The following is a 19,191-nucleotide window of genomic DNA, read 5'->3' as shown; positions in this document are numbered from 1 at the left end:
AATAAAACAAATTTCATAGATTGAGCACTGGGACCCTGATCTAGAAACACAGACAACCCCGGATGACAGCCGCACTCACCTGTGTCTTCCTCTTCTTCCTGCTGAGACTTCCAGTCCAGTCGCTGAGGCGTCTCATGCGGCTCTTGACGGAGCCAGAGCCCTTCAGGGTGGAGACCTCTCCATTAGGCTGGGCCTTACGGCAGGGCAGGGTGTAGGTTGAGTACTGCGGGGCCTCTGGACACTGCTCCTCAGCAGGCACGTCCAGGGCCGAAACAAAGGAGGCTCGGTGCTGGATGTGATGGTAGTGAAGAGGGGATTCCCTGTACTGTGCCGACAGGTCCTTAGCTGTGGGGAAGGTGGCAGCCATACTGGGGTCCCTGTAGAGATCTGAGATGGACACAGGGGGAGACTGCTGGCCAAAGGCATCCAACTGGTCAGCCCTACGGTTTCCCATAGACCTACTGGAGGAACAGGACTGGTCCTGGTCGCAGAGCTCCGCGCTGGGCCCCCAGGGCGAGTCGTACCAAGAGCCCTCTGAGCTCAGCGAACTGCCCTTGCTAGTCCTGGCGGTTGAGGTTGAGGCTGGCTGCGGAGCACCATGGTGGGCCTCAGGCCTGCTGCTGCCAGGCAGACTAGAGGTGGACTCCAGAGCGGGGGAGAACTTGAGCAGCTGCACTGGCCCAGATGCCTCATCTACCAGCAGACCACTGTTAGTGTTGGTGAACTCCACCCTCAGACTACCATCCTTCTTGATGACCACCCTGGGACTGCTCTGCTCCTCAAGCCCCTCCCCCTCTCCTCGCATCCTCTCTGGGGTCCTGTGTCCGTTTATAGCATAGTCGTTCAGATCCCCTGATGCTCTACTGTACAGGCTTCCCCTGCCCTCATAGGGGCAGCATCTATTCTCAGCTGGGAGGTGTGAGCAGCCTCTTGGTGGGGAGCCATGCCAGATATGGGAGTTTGGACTGCCCTTCACCCCCTTGGTGACGTAATCATAGTGTCTGGAGATGTACGGCTCTCCTCTCCTCTGCAGGGGGGAGAGGCATCCTCGACCAACAGCCCTGGCCTTGTACCCCGAGCCCCCCGGGCCACCTTTCCACCACGTATGGGGGGATAGAACCTCTTCTTTGTTTGAGCGGAACTTTAGTGAGTAGGGCTTTTGTTTCCCTGTGAAGATTAAGCTGGTGCCCTTGGACCCCTGAATGCTGTACTGGCTCTCAGAGTTTCCCATTGCGATCTGGAAGACAAAAGAGACTCAGGATGAAAAAGTATAATAATTACAAAGACATCCTTTTCTTCTCATTTTACTCCTTTTCCAGGAAAGGTACCAAGGCGGCGGTATCACCAGTGTGACCAACAAGCTTTAAGCCTTCGTGGCTGTAATGTGTGATGGATGTAGTATGTAGTGGCTTGGTTTTACATTGGTTTGTCAACTGTAATATGTTACTGAAGGCAACTATGGCGCACTTACTGTGATTTCATTGCATAATCGGTATAGTTGGCAATACTACATTAGCGTTAGCCTAACATTTTCCACTCCCTGCACCACTTAAACATGCTAAGACACTTACCTACAATCACTACCACTTATAAAAGCAATGTTAATAATCGCTGATAGGAGACAGAATCTGAGACTCACCTGTGTGTTCTAAAGTCTCAGTCTCGTCTCAGAGTTCCTTCAGTGGGCATGGTGGTCCTGGATTCCTCTGCTCTCAGGCAACCCTCTCTCCTCCTGCTGCACAGCCAGGACCATCTGAGGAACATACAAAGGAGAGCGGTTGGGTTAGGTAGCGATTGGGTTATCACTATGGAAACACAGCTCTGTTAACTGCCTGTGACAACCCCCAATGTTTGATAACAGGTGTTGCAATTAGGGCTGAGTCATAATCTGGTGTTCAGTAGAGCTTTGGTATTTTAGTGGTTAAGAAGAGGACACCCAGCCAATGATCAGAGGACTACTTTCCATTAAGGTTTCTGAGGAACAGATTCTTTGCAAAATCCACAATGTATGTTTCCAGGAGGAACACCACCACATGGCTACTGTACCTCATCCGGAGAGGACATTCTTGGTATACTAAAATTGAATTACAACTACAAGCTTTCCCTGTCAAAGTCGCTCTGGATAAGAGCGTCTGCTAAATGACTTAAATGTAATGTAAATGTAAAGGCATATACAGTACAGAAATACAGTGCTTCCATGTGTTAGGCTCAAACCTGCACCAGGTTTCCATCACAGTGATCCTGAAGGAGTCAGCCCAGGTCTGTCTCTGCTGTGCCACTCTGTCTCCATGACTACTGTAGAAACGCACTCCTCTCCTCTGACTCAAAATCCCTTTTATATTCCTCTCCAACCTAAACATTACTCACATTTTTCCTACTCTGCAGAACTCAATGACGTCTTCTTTGATCGGTTGGGAAAGTTTTTGAAAGCCTGCTACAGTTTGCCCCGCTGTTTATTTTTAAACACTGGAATTCCAGCCTTTTCTTTGCTTCCCACTGGCAAATTTGTCCAGGGGCGGTTTCCAAACAACAGAAACTGCTGGAGAGCGTTCTTACTGTAGCTGTGGGCTCAGCGGAAGAAAGAGCACGACCCTTGCAGTATAACCCTTCCACATGCATGTAAGCTCACGCTCCAGGAAAGCATTCACATGAAACCCAGCCTCTACTGGTGCAGCCGCAGCACACTTATAGCATGTGAGAGGCCAGGACATAGTGTAAATACCCTGGGGATTGACTGATCTGTGGCATTACTGCTGTTTACCTCTCCTTCTTACTGCGGTTTACCTCTCCTTCTTACTGCACCTTGACTTTCAAGACCTTCAAGAGGCGCAAGATAAGAGTCTGCTGAATGACTAGATGTTCTGTACTGTAGCATACAGTGAGGGAAAAAAGTATTTGATCCCCTGCTGATTTTGTACGTTTGCCCACTGACAAAGAAATGATCAGTCTATAATTTTAATGGTAGGTTTATTTGAACAGTGAGAGACAGAATATCAACAAAAAAATCCAGAAAAACGCATGTCAAAAATGTTATGAATTGATTTGCATTTTAATGAGGTAAATAAGTATTTGACCCCTCTGCAAAACATGACTTAGTACTTGGTGGCAAAACCCTTGTTGGCAATCACAGAGGTCAGACGTTTCTTGTAGTTGGCCACCAGGTTTGCACACATCTCAGGAGGGATTTTGTCCCACTCCTCTTTGCAGATCTTCTTCAAGTCATTAAGGTTTCGAGGCTGACGTTTGGCAACTCGAACCTTCAGCTCCCTCCACAGATTTTCTATGGGATTAAGGTCTGGAGACTGGCTAGGCCACTCCAGGACCTTAATGTGCTTCTTCTTGAGCCACTCCTTTGTTGCCTTGGCCGTGTGTTTTGGGTCATTGTCATGCTGGAATACCCATCCACGACCCATTTTCAATACCCTGGCTGAGGGAAGGAGGTTTTCACCCAAGATTTGACGGTACATGGCCCCGTCCATCGTCCCTTTGATGCGGTGAAGTTGTCCTGTCCCTTTAGCAGAAAAACACCCCCAAAGCATAATGTTTCCACCTCCATGTTTGACGGTGGGGATGGTTTCTTGGGGTCATAGGCAGCATTCCTCCTCCTCCAAACACGGCAAGTTGGGTTGATGCCAAAGAACTCAATTTTGGTCTCATCTGACCACAACACGTTCACCCAGTTGTCCTCTGAATCATTCAGATGTTCATTGGCAAACTTCAGACGGGCATGTATATGTGCTTTCTTGAGCAGGGGGACCTTGCGGGCGCTGCAGGATTTCAGTCCTTCACGGCATAGTGTGTTACCAATTGTTTTCTTGATGACTATGGTCCCAGCTGCCTTGAGATCATTGACAAGATCCTCCTGTGTAGTTCTGGGCTGATTCCTCACCGTTCTCATGATCATTGCAACTCCACGAGGTGAGATCTTGCATGGAGCCCCAGGCTGAGGGAGATTGACAGTTCTTTTGTGTTTCTTCCATTTGCGAATAATCACAGAAACTGTTGTCACCTTCTCACCAAGCTGCTTGGCGATGGTCTTGTAGCCCATTCCAGCCTTGTGTAGGTCTACAATCTTGTCCCTGACATCCTTGGAGAGCTCTTTGGTCTTGGCCATGGTGGAGAGTTTGGAATCTGATTGATTGATTGCTTCTGTGGACAGGTATCTTTTATACAGGTAAGAAACTGAGATTAGGAGCACTCCCTTTAAGAGTGTGCTCCTAATCTCCGTTCGTTACCTGTATGAAAGACACCTGGGAGCCAGAAATCTTTTTGATTGAGAAGGGGTCAAATACTTATTTCCCTCATTAAAATGCAAATCAATTTATAACATTTTTGACATGCATTTTTCTGGATATTTTTGTTGTTATTCTGTCTCTCACTGTTCAAATAAACCTACCATTAAAATTATAGACTGATAATTTCTTTGTCAGTGGGCAAACGTACAAAATCAGCAGGGGATCAAATACTTTTTTCCCTCACTGTATAGGCCGAGGGTAATAAGGAATCACAGCTCCGGCTTGAGAGTAAAGGAGAACTGCACAAACTTGTTTTGTTTGGTACCTGTGACCTTCCCAATGTGGTCAGAGAGACAAACAGCACCATGTTAAAGGAAATGAAGCCTTGGTTGTGAGAATTTATTCTATCAAGCTTCTACAAAATGGATCAGGCACAAGGCAAACAGTTCAGCCAAGTTTGTTTTTAGTCCTGACCTATTACAAACTGCTGCTAGCCTTCACCAGCTATAGCTGTTCCCACATGTTGTAGAACCACTACACAGATCATGAACTTGACATAGGTCATACAGTGATAAGATTAAAGCATCTATAACCTATAGATAAAGTAGGATCTTCATTTGATCATTCTTTTGTTGATGAGAATTTGCAAACTTGTAGTGTATTGAAGGATTAAAAAGGCTTCTAAAGTTTTTAATTTCAACAAACACATTTCAGACTTGATTTGCCCTAACGTAAAATGTATCAATCCCCACAAAAAAATATCCATGACATATAATCCACAAATCCTGACAGAAAGTGTTTAGAGTTGCCAAGTCAAAGACCTCTAGCTCTGACAGATACAGTTAGAAGTGTTGCCAAGTCAAAGACCTCTAGCTCTGACAGATACAGTTAGAAGTGCTGCCAAGTCAAAGACCTCTAGCTCTGACAGATACAGTTAGAAGTGTTGCCAAGTCAAAGACCTCTAGCTCTGACAGATACAGTTAGAAGTGCTGCCAAGTCAAAGACCTCTAGCTCTGACAGATACAGTTAGAAGTGCTGCCAAGTCAAAGACCTCTAGCTCTGACAGATACAGTTAGAAGTGCTGCCAAGTCAAAGACCTCTAGCTCTGACAGATACAGTTAGAAGTGTTGCCAAGTCAAAGACCTCTAGCTCTGACAGATACAGTTAGAAGTGCTGCCAAGTCAAAGACCTCTAGCTCTGACAGATACAGTTAGAAGTGCTGCCAAGTCAAAGACCTCTAGCTCTGACAGATACAGTTAGAAGTGCTGCCAAGTCAAAGACCTCTAGCTCTGACAGATACAGTTAGAAGTGCTGCCAAGTCAAAGACCTCTAGCTCTGACAGATACAGTTAGAAGTGTTGCCAAGTCAAAGACCTCTAGTTCTGACAGATACAGTTAGAAGTGTTGCCAAGTCAAAGACCTCTAGCTCTGACAGATACAGTTAGAAGTGCTGCCAAGTCAAAGACCTCTAGCTCTGACAGATACAGTTAGAAGTGCTGCCAAGTCAAAGACCTCTAGCTCTGACAGATACAGTTAGAAGTGCTGCCAAGTCAAAGACCTCTAGCTCTGACAGATACAGTTAGAAGTGCTGCCAAGTCAAAGACCTCTAGCTCTGACAGATACAGTTAGAAGTGCTGCCAAGTCAAAGACCTCTAGCTCTGACAGATACAGTTAGAAGTGCTGCCAAGTCAAAGACCTCTAGCTCTGACAGATCCAGTTAGAAGTGCTGCCAAGTCAAAGACCTCTAGCTCTGACAGATACATTTAGAAGTGCTGCCAAGTCAAAGACCTCTAGCTCTGACAGATACAGTTAGAAGTGCTGCCAAGTCAAAGACCTCTAGCTCTGACAGATACAGTTAGAAGTGCTGCCAAGTCAAAGACCTCCAGCTCTGACAGATACAGTTAGAAGTGCTGCCAAGTCAAAGACCTCTAGCTCTGACAGATACAGTTAGAAGTGCTGCCAAGTCAAAGACCTCTAGCTCTGACAGATACATTTAGAACTGCTGCCAAGTCAAAGACCTCTAGCTCTGACAGATACAGTTAGAAGGGTTGCTAAGTTGAAGCCCTTTGGCAGCTAAAGTTTAAGAGCCAACAGAGGTCATGAGTGCCTGGTCGACTGCAGTTGGCCGCTCCACTATGGCCTGGCCTGTCCTCCACAGTGTTCCGTGTCTGTGGGAAAACCGGAGCATCATCTCTCACGGCCAGGTTTATCATCCATCTGCCATAGTCTCCGCATCAAATCAAATCAAATGTATTTATAAAGCCCTTCTTACATCAGCTGATATATCAAAGTGCTGTACAGAAACCCAGCCTAAAACCCCAAACAGCAAGCAATGCAGGTGTAGAAGCACGGTGGCTAGGAAAAACTCCCTAGAAAGGCATCTACCCCCTCCCAACCTTCTGACTCTCTGATTAGCTTTGACAATGATTAGCCCCTCGAAGCTAAAGAGTTTGAAGCAGGGAAATTGCTCCACATCGCTCAAAATGAATAAGTAGAAACCAAACAAATCTCTTTAGGAGAAAATAGACAAATTCATCTGGCATGCTCCAGGAGTCACAATGGCTGCTTCCAGTTCCTTTCACTGCTAGTTCTGACACAGAGCCAACTTCTGACTGAGCTTTTCAAACTTGCAGCCTTCCTTTGCCTGAATAAAAGCCAAGGCACAAGCACACTCACATTCTCGTAGACGTCAGCCTTGTGCTGTGGGCTGAACCGGAGCCAGTTTTGGGGGAGGGGACCATGTCTTCCTTGACCACAACACTGAACCCCTGCCTGCAGCCCTGTGCCTCTCAATAGCCTCTATGCCATAGGCCATCTGTTCTGGAGCAAAGAGAGCTCACCCTCCCCTATTCTCCGCTAGCACCCTGTGACCTGGTATTCTCCTGCTAATGTCCCTGGATGACTCCTACATCCTCTCTCTGTTTAGTCTGACATCGTGTCTCAGGGATGGAGCCTTGGGCCATGTCAGTGAGGACACACTTCCACAGGGTATAAACACTGCATAGTTGTGTTGTAGAGAGGGTGGGGGGTGTAGTAGTGGGGTGTCTATATCATGAGCAAACTGCATGTCCTTGTGACACACACACACACACACACACACACACACACACAGCAAAAATGCCAACACGGCCAAGTCTATATTTGACAGTACACACTTCACACAGGGTTGCATATTGAGCCATGTTGAGGCTGTCTGTGAAAAACACTCTTGTCCTTGAAGGTAAACTTGAGGATCAAAGCCTCAAACCCCTTGACACAGCAGTGTGAAACATGGAGCTGGGTTGGGCCATCCCTGGAGGATGCATCCCCAGCACTACAATTCCATGCTAGTGCACTTTTTTACCTGGTAAACTACAGAACCCTGGAGATCAGGAACCACTAGCTGTGCATTTCTGGGCTAGCCATAAGTGGATACTGAACCTTGTAGTAAAAGAAAAATCACACCATGAAATGAAAAATTCGTCTGCATAGCCCTTTCAGTGGAAATGATCAATCCATCAAACACAGAAAGACATCTTGGTTTGGCTTTAATCTGACATTAAGTAAACTAGAACAATAAACAGGTAAAACTATTGTCTCATTAATCATTTAGGTTTCAGGTCTCAAACTTCATTGTTCCCTCAGACCCATAACGTCATCTAGTATTATCATTCATTATCCAGTTCTCCCTGATGTTACCTTCCTTCTATCAAATCAGTACCCAGAGGACTCCTCCCTTATCACTTATCACCTTCCTGTGGCACAGAGCCTCAGCCTAGCCAAATACCTAGCTGACTCTTAAAGGAGCAGTACGGTATAATCTAGCCACAGCTGCTAGAAGCAGTAGAACACTGTCTGAGAGTGAGACCCACTTTCACAAGACAAGTCCCCACGGACTGACAACAACAGGAGGTAAACAAAAGTCAATAGGCTGTTGTTGTAAGACAGAGAGATGTTTGCCTGATCTCTGTCATTCAGGCTGGATATTACAGAGGATCCTGTGGCCATTCAGTTATGAGGAGGAAATAAAAGGCCATGGATCATAGAGTGAAGGCAATACAGTATATTACAGTATGGTAGATTATACTGTATTGCCAAAGCCACTGAGCATCAAACTGCTTGTTAGTGTTCTTTGGAATTTTCCATTATAAAGGCCTTCAACGGGCTCTGAACCAAAAAATGACATGGCGCCCTATGAGCGATTTACAGAGATATATGTGTTAGCTTTTTCAGAATCAGACAAATGCCAACAGAGTCAAAACATTTCTTAATAATATCCTAAACAATGGAGCACTGATTATACCAAATGTACTGTTGCCAATTTTACCATAGGATCTAAATTATGGGCTATAAGACAGACCAAAAACACCACATTGAATGTAAAGAATCCATCGTAGTAAACCGCTGCAATAATCAGTCCATCTGACTCTGCTGTGACTGAATATAATGCTAACAGTGAAACGTACAGTGAGCTGACAGCGAGGTCTCCTGTGGGAGAAAAGGGTCATCTTTTCACAAAATCAATCTGGCTGGGTTCTATGCTACTATACAGAGCTAGTTAAACACTACAGCAGGGAACATGCCTGTGATTACTGCTAGAACCAACATCCCTAAACATTAGATGCAAAGTTCAAGTCCGCGTGTACACAAAGAAAGCACCAAACACACAGACTTGTCTAAACCTGAACAACTGGATAGAAGACAACCATGGTAAAAAATGTTCTGCTTTATCTTAAATCCTGGAAACAGAAGAAACAAAGGGAAGGATGAAATAGAGAGACAAAAACCTCCCTTACCTCCGTCCAAAGCTTTCATCTAAAAGCTCTTTGAAGAGCAAGCAAGGAGAATCCAGAGCTCTCTGATCTTAAAGTGGATTCAACCAAGTCAGCCTGCCGGTCTTAAAGTGACACAGTCACACACACACTGACTGACTCACACACTGACTGACTCACACACTGACTGAGGCACATGAGGAAACTCCCTCTCCCTCAACCCGGCTTCTAGGCACAGCGAATTGTAATCCTCCAGGGTAACGCGGGGCAACGGAGAGTGGTGAGGAGGAGAGGAAAAAGTGAAAGTGCTCAAGCCAGCCTCACTCACTCTCCAGGTGGAAGTTAGGACCAGATATGTTGTATGTAGTATAGGAACTACTACACCCTCAGTGTTGTTTCTGCTGATTTTCCATTGGGCAAAGTGTAGGATGCAGGAGCTTTTTATTTGTATTTTTGAAAGACGTTTTCCATGGGCACTAGATATGATTGGGCAAGACAAGTTGGCGTATGACTCTGCATAATTACTGGGTGGGACTCTTGTCTGACACAACATACCACAATGACCCCAAGAGAGCACTGTGAGAGAGCACTGTGAGAGAGAGCACTCTGAATCCAGGCTGAGGAGATCATGACAGACAGACGTTTATTTAACTTTTGTGTAGTATCTATTTCACTTGCTTTGGCAATGTAAACATATGCTTCCTATGCCAATAAAGCCCCTTAACTTCTCTAGGATAGGGGGCAGCATTTTCACGTTTGGATGAAAAGCATACCCAAATTCAACTGCCGGCTACTCATCCCCAGAAGATAAGATATGCATATTGTTAGTAGATTTGGATGGAAAACACTCTGAAGTTTCTAAAACTGTTTGAATCATGTCTGTGAGTATAACAGAACTTATTTAGCAGGCGAAACCCCGAGGACAAACCATTCAGATTTTTTTTTTTTTTGGAGGTCAATCTCTTTTCAATGGATTTTCATTGGGAATACAGATTTCTAATTTACCTTCTTTGCAGTTCCTACCACTTCCACTGGATGTCAACAGTCTTTAGAAATTAGTTGAGGGTTTTTCCTTTGTGTAATGAAGAAGTACGGCCATTTTGAATCAGGGTCACTTGTTGTATACTGTTAGATAGAGGCGCGTGACCAGAAAGCATGCTACAGATTGTTTTAATCCTGTATTGAACACAGATCATCCAGTCTTCAACTTTATCGATTATTTACGTAACAAAATACCTAAAGTTGTATTACAAAAGTAGTTTGAAATGTTTTGGCAAAGTTTACAGGTAACTTTTGAGATATTTTGTAGTCATGTTTCATGAGTTGGAACCGGTGTTTTTCTGGATCAAACGCGCCAAATAAATGGACATTTTGGATATATATAGACGGAATTAATCGAAACAAAAGGACCATTTGTGATGTTTATGGGACATATTGGAGTGCCAACAACAGAAGCTCGTCAAAGGCATGAATTATATTTTTATTTCTGTGTTTTGTGTCGCGCCTGCAGGGTTGAAATATGCTTATCTCTCTTTGTTTACAATGGTGCTAACTCAGATAATAGCATCGTTTGCTTTCCCCCGAAAAGCCTATTTGAATTCTGACACGTTGGCTGGATTCACAACAAGTGTAGCTTTAATTTGGTATCTTTTATGTGTGATTTAATGAAAGTTTGATTTTTATAGTAATTTATTTGAAAATGGCGCTCTGCATTTTCTCTGGCTTTTGGTCAAGTGAGACAGTAGCGTCCCGCCTAAACTCAGATTTATGGATATAAATATGAACTTTACCGAACAAAACATACATGTATTGTGTAACATGAAGTCCTATGAGTGTCATCTGATGAAGATCATCAAAGATTAGTGATTAATTTTATCTCTATTTCTGCTTTTTGTTACTCCTCTCTTTGGCTGGAAAAATGGCTGTGTTTTTCTGTGGCTATGTACTGACCTAACAATCGTTTGGTGCGCTTTCCCCGTAAATCCTTTTTGAAATCAGACATGTTGGCTGGATTCACAACAAGTGTAGCTTTAATTTGGTGTCTTTCATGTGTGATTTCATAAAAGTTGGATTTTTATAGTAATTTATTTGAATTTGGCGCTCTGCATTTTTACTGGCTTTTGGCCAAGTGGGACGTTAGCGTCCCACATATCCCAGAGAAGTTAAATTTAAATTGAGAGAGTGAGAGTGTATAGTAGAGAGAGAAAGCTAGAAAGACTAAGGGCTGGATTAAGAGAGAGCGAAGAGAGCCAGAAGGCCAGATCTGTATCCATTTTAAAAAGCTAATTAAGGTGAATGAGAAATGGCACAGAGACACAAGTCCACATGCATTCCCCGGAATTAACGTCTCTGAAACGCAGACCAAATGTTATGCATTCCCTGGAATTAACGTCTCTGAAACGCAGACCAAATGTTATGCATTCCCTGGAACTAACGTCTCTGAAACGCAGACCAAATGTTATGCATTCCCTGGAATTAACGTCTCTGAAACGCAGACCAAATGTTATGCATTCCCTGGAACTAACGTCTCTGAAACGCAGACCAAATGTTATGCATTCCCTGGAACTAACGTCTCTGAAACGCAGACCAAATGTTATGCATTCCCTGGAACTAACTTCTCTGAAACGCAGACCAAATGTTATGCATTCCCTGGAACTAACGTCTCTGAAACGCAGACCAAATGTTATGCATTCCCTGGAAGTAACGTCTCTGAAACGCAGACCAAATGTTATGCATTCCCTGGAAGTAACGTCTCTGAAACGCAGACCAAATGTTATGCATTCCCTGGAAGTAACGTCTCTGAAACGCAGACCAAATGTTATGCATTCCCTGGAACTAACGTCTCTGAAACGCAGACCAAATGTTATGCATTCCCTGGAATTAACGTCTCTGAAACGCAGACCAAATGTTATGCATTCCCTGGAATTAACGTCTCTGAAACGCAGACCAAATGTTATGCATTCCCTGGAACTAACGTCTCTGAAACGCAGACCAAATGTTATGCATTCCCGGCGGGTCCAAATTGTGACCACCTTTCTAAAAACACACATGCTCCTTTATGGCACATACTAGTGGTTACACAGAACCTTCATTCAAACTGGCCCATTGACAAAGCCACAGCACAGCAGGGCCAGTTTCTGGTATGAAGTATGCCAGACAATTCCAAAGGTGGTGCTTTTCCCCTCCAGGGTTTTGTGAGTCAGTCCTTTATTTTCTAAGTCCTAATTTAGAGTGAAAATCTGGTGCTCAAAACAAATTCATTGCTTAGATTAAACTGAACAGGATGTGTCAACAAATTGATTTACAGGTAATTAAACTAAACATGTTAATGTTTATCACGAACATTATAAAGACTGAAACATCTTAAGGGCAGGCAGGTGGCCTAGTGGTTAGAGTGTTGGGCCAGTAACCGAAAGGTTGCTAGATTGAATCCCCGAGCTGACAAGGTAAAATCTGTCGTTCTGCCCCTGAACAAGGCAGTTAACCCACTGTTCCTAGGCCGTCAAAGAAAATAAGAAGTTAAAACTTCTCTAGGATAGGGGGCAGCATTTTCACGTTTGGATGAAAAGCATACCCAAATTCAACTGCCAGCTACTCATCCCCAGAAGATAAGATATGCATATTATTAGTAGATTTTGATAGAAAACACTCTGAAGTTTCTAAAACTGTTTGAATCATGTCTATGTGTATAACAGAACTTATTTAGCAGGCGAAACACCGAGGACAAACCATTCAGATTTTTTTTTTTTGAGGTCAATCTCTTTTCAATGGATTTTCATCGGGAATCTAGATTTCTAAGGGACCTTCTTGCAGTTCCTACCGTTTCCACTGGATGTCAACAGTCTTTAGAAATTGGTTGAGGTTTTTCCTTTGTGTAATGAAGAAGTATGGCCATCCAGAACGAGGGTAACTTGAAGTGTACTGTTAGATAGAGGCGCGTGACCAGAAAGCTAGCTACAGTTTGTTTTCCTCCTGTATTGAACACAGATCATCCCGTCTTCAATTTTATCGTTTATTTACGTTAAAAAAATACCTAAAGTTGTATTACAAAAGTTGTTTGAAATGTTTTGGCAAAGTTTGCAGGTAACTTTTGAGATATTTTGTAGTCACGTTGCACAAGTTGGAACCGGTGTTTTTCTGGATCAAATGCTCCAAATAAAATGGACATTTTGGATATATATCGACGAAATTAATCAAACAAAAAGGACCATTTGTGATGTTTATGGGACATATTGGAGTGCCAACAGAAGCTCGTCAAAGCTAAGGCATGAATTATATTTTTATTTCCGCATTTTGAGTCGCGCCTGCAGGGTTGAAATATGCTTCTCTCTCTTTGTTTACTATGGTGCTATCCTCAGATAATAGCATCGTTTGCTTTCACCGAAAAGCCTATTTGAATTCTGACATGTTGGCTGGATTCACAACCAGTGTAGCTTTAATTTGGTATCTTTCATGTGTGATTTAATGAAAGTTTGATTTTTATAGTAATTTATTTGAATTTGGTGCTCTGCATTTTCACTGGCTTTTGGCCAAGTGGGACGGTAGCGTCCCGCCTATCCCAGAGAGGCCACTGTTCCTAGGCCATCAAAGAAAATAAGAATTGGTTCTTAACTGACTAGCCTAGTTAAATAAAAAAAATACAAATCGTGGGCTGAAAGAAACTACAACAGCACATTTTATAGACTCACACAAAGAGTCACATTTAGAAGCCAAACTATACGGTTGCTTATAAAATGGAAAATAATATATACCTTTTTCTTTCAGATCACATACACCTACTGTACCTGTAATTGCTAGCGCTTATGTGGTTATTCCATGACACAGGTTCCTCCCTGCTCTCTGACCACAGTCAACCTCCAAACCATTTACTTGAGACAAATCCAAATGAATATGAGCGGATTAGTGAAAAGCTTACAAACATAATAATTCAAAGCAATATCCACTACTCATACTTGTAGTTGGTCCATTATCCATGCAGTGCTTGAAGAGTGGATGTAAAAGAATAGCCTGTTCTTGGCCAGCTGCATGGGCAAATGGAGTCAAGTTCACAATGTTGGCAACAATAAGAACAACATTCAGAGGGTCCAAAACAACATTGTCAGAAGCATAATGGCCTCCGTGGCCTTGTCTGGGAAATCTCAAAAGCTTAACCAACACACACTTTCAGAGGCAGAGAAGCATATATAGATAGATGATTAGATAAAGACAGAGACAGAGAGACAAAGAAAGAGACAGAGATACAAAGAAAGAGACAGAGAGACAAAGAAAGAGACAGAGAGACAAAGAAAGAGACAGAGAGACAAAGAAAGAGACAGAGAGACAAAGAAAGAGACAGAGAGACAAAGAAAGAGACAAAGATAGAGACAGAGAGACAAAGAAAGAGACAAAGAAAGAGACAAAGAGAGAGAGAGAGAGAGCACAGTGGCAGAATACCTGAGCACTGTGACTGACCCAAAATTAAGGAAAGCTTTGACTATGTACAGACTGTGAACATAGCCTTGCTATTGAGAAAGGCCGCCATAGCCTGTCTTCTCTTGAGAGCCAGGTCTGCCTATGTGCACACTGCCCACAAAATGAGGTGGAAACTGAGCTGCACATCCTAACCTCCTGCCAAATGTATGACCAGTCACAACACACATTCAGAAGCATGAAGAAAAGGAAGGGAGAGAGCGAAAGATGAGAGGTGTTATACATATTCATACAGAGCAGGTGTTGGGTAATTCAATGGAGCACAATGAATGGACTGACCCTAATTAAGCTCATTTAACAGGCGGAATGAGCTCTGAGGGGCCAGGATCCAATCAGGGGATAATCTCTCTCTCTCTGCCAGGAGTCTCATGTAACATACATCTACATGGCATTTGGGCTGACTCCTACTCAGCACCCTGACAGATAAAGTACTTGAAAGAGCAGAGGCACATTGTAATACATAATGATAGTAATGAACTACATTTATATGGCGCTCTTCACTAACAGGTCAAAAAGCCTTTCACATGGCCCTAGCTTTGCGAATGCGAGGCTGGAAAAGTATGAGGGTGGTACAGGGTTCAGAGAGAGTGCAGTGGGGTTGAGGTTTGTTGGGTTTACACACACCTCCCTGATAATACAACCTACGATACCCCTCAACCCCTGATAGCCTCTCCCATTCAGTCACCTCCCTGATAATACAACCTACGATACCCCTCAACCCCTGATAGCCTCTACCATTCAGTCACCTCCCTCAGTAAGAGAAGACAGAGAACCCACAGAGTCAACCTTTACCACTCCCACACTATTGATAGCCATCCTCAGATAGTCAATTTCCCCCTCCACACCTCCTCCCATACCTCTCTATGTTTACCATAGTAAAACCAACACGTGACCATAAAGACGCTGCTCACTTCCACTCCCATCTTGCCCCCTAGACTGAGACTTTACAATGCACTACTGTGGTCTCCTTGTCCAAACTGATTCATGAACCATCTTTCACCAATTCAGATATCCCAGGAGATATGACATAGTAAAAAGGGAGACACTTCATTTAGGGGATTGTGTAATGGTAGTTCATGAAAATGTGTATGAAATGAATATTGTCTAATCCTCCCTCCATTAATCTGCTTGACACTGAACCCCATGGGACACACCCAAAGATAGTGGAAAGAGAGAGAGATACAGAGAAAGAGAGAGAGATACAGAGAAAGAGAGAGAGAAGAAAGGGAAAAGGGGTAGAGAGAGAAGTTAACTCATCATGCTAATGTAATAACCCAGTGTCTCCCCAACACTTTGACAGATTCATTCTGGTAGCTGGGTGCCGTTTTTAACTTGAAGCCATTGATTATCCAGCTCATAGGGGAATAGAGTAGCAACACCCAGCAGGACTGTAATATTCACAACAAAAACTCTGTGGATGAGAATTACAGCATTTTGAGAGAGGGATGAGGTAGGGAGGGAAGAGATGGCGAGAGAGTGGTGGAATCCAGACACAGCAGGATGTCAGTGATCCAGGGTCAGATGTTAGAGGTCAGAGGGGTGATCCAGGGTCAGATGTTAGAGGTCAGAGGGGTGATCCAGGGTCAGATGTTAGAGGTCAGAGGGGGGATCCAGGGTCAGATGTTAGAGGTCAGAGGGGGGATCCAGGGTCAGATGTTAGAGGTCAGAGGGGGGATCCAGGGTCAGATGTTAGAGGTCAGAGGGGTGATCCAGGGTCAGATGTTAGAGGTCAGAGGGGTGATCCAGGGTCAGATGTTAGAGGTCAGAGGGGGGATCCAGGGTCAGATGTTAGCGGTCAGAGGGGTGATCCAGGGTCAGATGTTAGCGGTCAGAGGGGTGATCCAGGGTCAGATGTTAGAGGTCAGAGGGGTGTACTACAAAGCAGCATCAATGAGTCAGCCAGCTAATTTGCCCAAATATTCTGAAAACACAATAAACCAGAAAATCCATAGTTATTTTTGGTTGTTTATCAAATTTAGCTGGCTAAAGGCGTCAGCATGGAAGTCTCTACTCTATAGATCCAAATCTACAAAAAAATTGAGACTAAATCTCTCTAAAGTGGAAAAAGCTAAAACCCAGAGAATTCTATGCTATGATCAAAAGGCATCACATTGTCCCTCTCTCTTTAATGCCTTACTGTGAACTCGATTTCTCCTGTTGGCAGTCTGGCAGTTCTCCTCAGTTCTACCAAAGTGGAGGCTGTCAGGCAGTACCACCAGATCGACAGACAGATCAAACACCTTTGTCAAGTTCCCCGTCAGAACCAGCCCCAGTGGAAGCGTTCTACACAGAGTGTCTAGCTCTTTGTATGTCAGAGACGTCTAGCTCCAGAACTACAAGGCAGCCTGAGTGTTTTACTCCCCACTGACAGAGACGTTAACAGACCCAAAGTCAGAGCTGGGAGTAAACAGCACATCTACTGCCATGTTCATTGGAGAGAGAACCCTGTGATCCTTCCAGGAGTGTTACTCTCCATGTTGCATGGCTGCTGTCAGCAGTCTTTGTGTGTGTGCACGTGCATGCGTGCGTGCGTGTACCAGAGCGGTAAATGCTGTGAATACGGATTGCATTGAAAATCCACACCTTCAAAGTCGCAGGGATATCAATCAGTGACAGGTAGGTCAGACAACCCTGGCCACAGATCAAAACAAGCTGTGAGTGTGTGTGCGAAAAGTTTTCCTTGCACAGGTTTAACCCCCAAAACAACCTTTCTCTGTCCATTAGGCAGCTTAATGAGCACTGGAGCTGATGGAATGTTGATGTGCACCTGCCGTTTTTCCAGCAGTGCGACAGATGACACTCTCAGACGCTCAGAGGAGAAGCTGCAACATGTTTTACTCTCATAATCTGTGGGTTGTAAAATACACACTTTCATCTGCAGCAGGAGTATTCAACTCTTAAAATGTCAGTTAGCTTAAATCAAAACCATAATCTCTCTCAGGTCTTTTGTTCAAGGCTCTCCATTGGCAGTCCACTCCGGCAGAGATGTGGGCCCTGGGGGCAGAGGTTTATGTCTCAGATGATCTGACATCCCTCCCATGGGAAAACAGCCGAGCAACAGGCTCTGACTGCCAGAGGATCAGATAAGAGCCTGGCAGGTCCCAGGGAAATGGGTCCCCACCCAGCACTGTGGGTCCAGCCCAGGAAGACACGGCATAGCTGCCAATAATGCCAGTTTCCTCCTCAACAGGGAGAAAGTGAGATACATAGAGTGAAACAGAGACTGCAGCAGATTTTCACACCTGTCAGGTCAGTTTTTCTTCAAATCCTCAAGGTCAATGCTTTAAATATATGCAGCCGTATCCCCAGCCCCCACAACCATCCCTCTGCAACCCCCTCTCTTCCCTCCTATACTGTCACACATGAGTGGTGTGCTGGTGGGGGTATCTAAAGTGTGTCTAGTCTTTAAATTGAATCAGGTTGACTGGGTGTCCTGTGTATGCTGCACGGTCATCTGTCACCTCCTCTGGTGTGAGAGAGACTATTACAATCAATCAGCTCACTCACTCATTAACATAGTGGTGTGTACCCTACAGCAGCACACAGGCTAGGAGATAGATCACAGAGCCATGGTGATCCATCAGACACATTTACCAAAGGAGAACAAAAACAGGTCAGCGAGACACTGGAGAGGTCAATATAGTCACTGGAGGATTCACTAACAATGATTGAGAGAATCTGAAATTGACTGGATACACACCGAGGTGATTATAACACACATACTGACATAGGAATGCACATACATACATCGTTATCATTGTGTTCACCATCCTATAATATAAAGAGATGTAAAACGATAAATTCACAAATCAATTAATTGACGGCTTGAAAGACAATGTTAATCGTTAAGAGTGTATCAGGCTTAAGTTAAGTTAGTGTAATAAGTTATCAATAAACTGCTCCTCATTTATCTGGGCTAGCAGGGCAGACCACCAAGCCTTTGTCCCAGCAGAGAGCCAGCCACACCGGCTCACAATGGTGCAGGGATGTCCAAAGACTGCAGATGCTGTCTCTCTGTGTGTGTGTGTGTGTGTGTGTGTGTGTGTGTGTGTGTGTGTAGCTCATCCCTCACTGCCAGAGAAATTCATTATCCCCTCTACATTCTTGACACCAGGGGGTTGCCCTTGCGGTCTTCCCCATAGTAACTGCCTCTCTCCGAGCTGAGAGCAGCACCCGTTACCCTGGACCCAGTTTTACACATCCAGACCAGGGCCTAGAACCATCCCTGAGAAGGTTTGGCAGCATGCGGGGCTGTGGGACTAGAAGCCTGGAGGACAAGTTGACGTTAATGATGATGAGTTAACTGTTCCAGCTCCACTGTACCAAGAGGATCCAAATGTTACCGATATGGCTCCAGTTGGCGGGTTTCGGTTCTCCTTTTTATGGAAAGGCATCACCATTCTGGTTCCAAATAGAGCCAAAGTCAAGTCACACAGACAATGAATCACTCAATTCACTCTTTGATCCAATTTGTGACCACTGGCTAGATCGTAGGGTCCCCAGAGGCACCAGGTTATATGACAGGGAAACACCAGCAGATTGGGTATAATTGAATTGAATTAATCAAAAATGTGAATTGATAAATATTAATACAAATTAAAAGTAGGGCAAAGGCAATGACAGAGTCAAAGTCCCAGAACCTGCCATGTCTGCATTACGTTGTCTCAGCCGCACATGTTTATGTAGTGCTAACTGTGGCTGTTCCACATGCATGTAATGTAACACACTTCATGTGAC

At 44.3% G+C, this 19,191-nt stretch overlaps 1 protein-coding gene across 1 annotated transcript in view; it reads right to left on the bottom strand.

The window, feature by feature from the left end:
- Positions 1 to 19,191, bottom strand: part of LOC139553730 (rho guanine nucleotide exchange factor TIAM2-like) — a 106,544-nt gene that overhangs the window by 62,562 nt on the left and 24,791 nt on the right. The window contains exons 2-3 of the mRNA XM_071366335.1: positions 1,640 to 1,753; positions 80 to 1,237 (exon numbers count right to left, since the gene is read on the bottom strand). Coding sequence (XP_071222436.1) covers positions 80 to 1,231 — 1,152 coding nt within the window. The 5' untranslated portion in view covers positions 1,232 to 1,237; positions 1,640 to 1,753. The remainder of the gene's footprint in view (positions 1 to 79; positions 1,238 to 1,639; positions 1,754 to 19,191) is intronic.

Source organism: Salvelinus alpinus, chromosome 25, assembly GCF_045679555.1.
Source record: "Salvelinus alpinus chromosome 25, SLU_Salpinus.1, whole genome shotgun sequence".
Lineage (NCBI taxonomy): Eukaryota > Metazoa > Chordata > Actinopteri > Salmoniformes > Salmonidae > Salvelinus > Salvelinus alpinus.
This window is presented reverse-complemented; position numbering and strand designations above follow the sequence as displayed.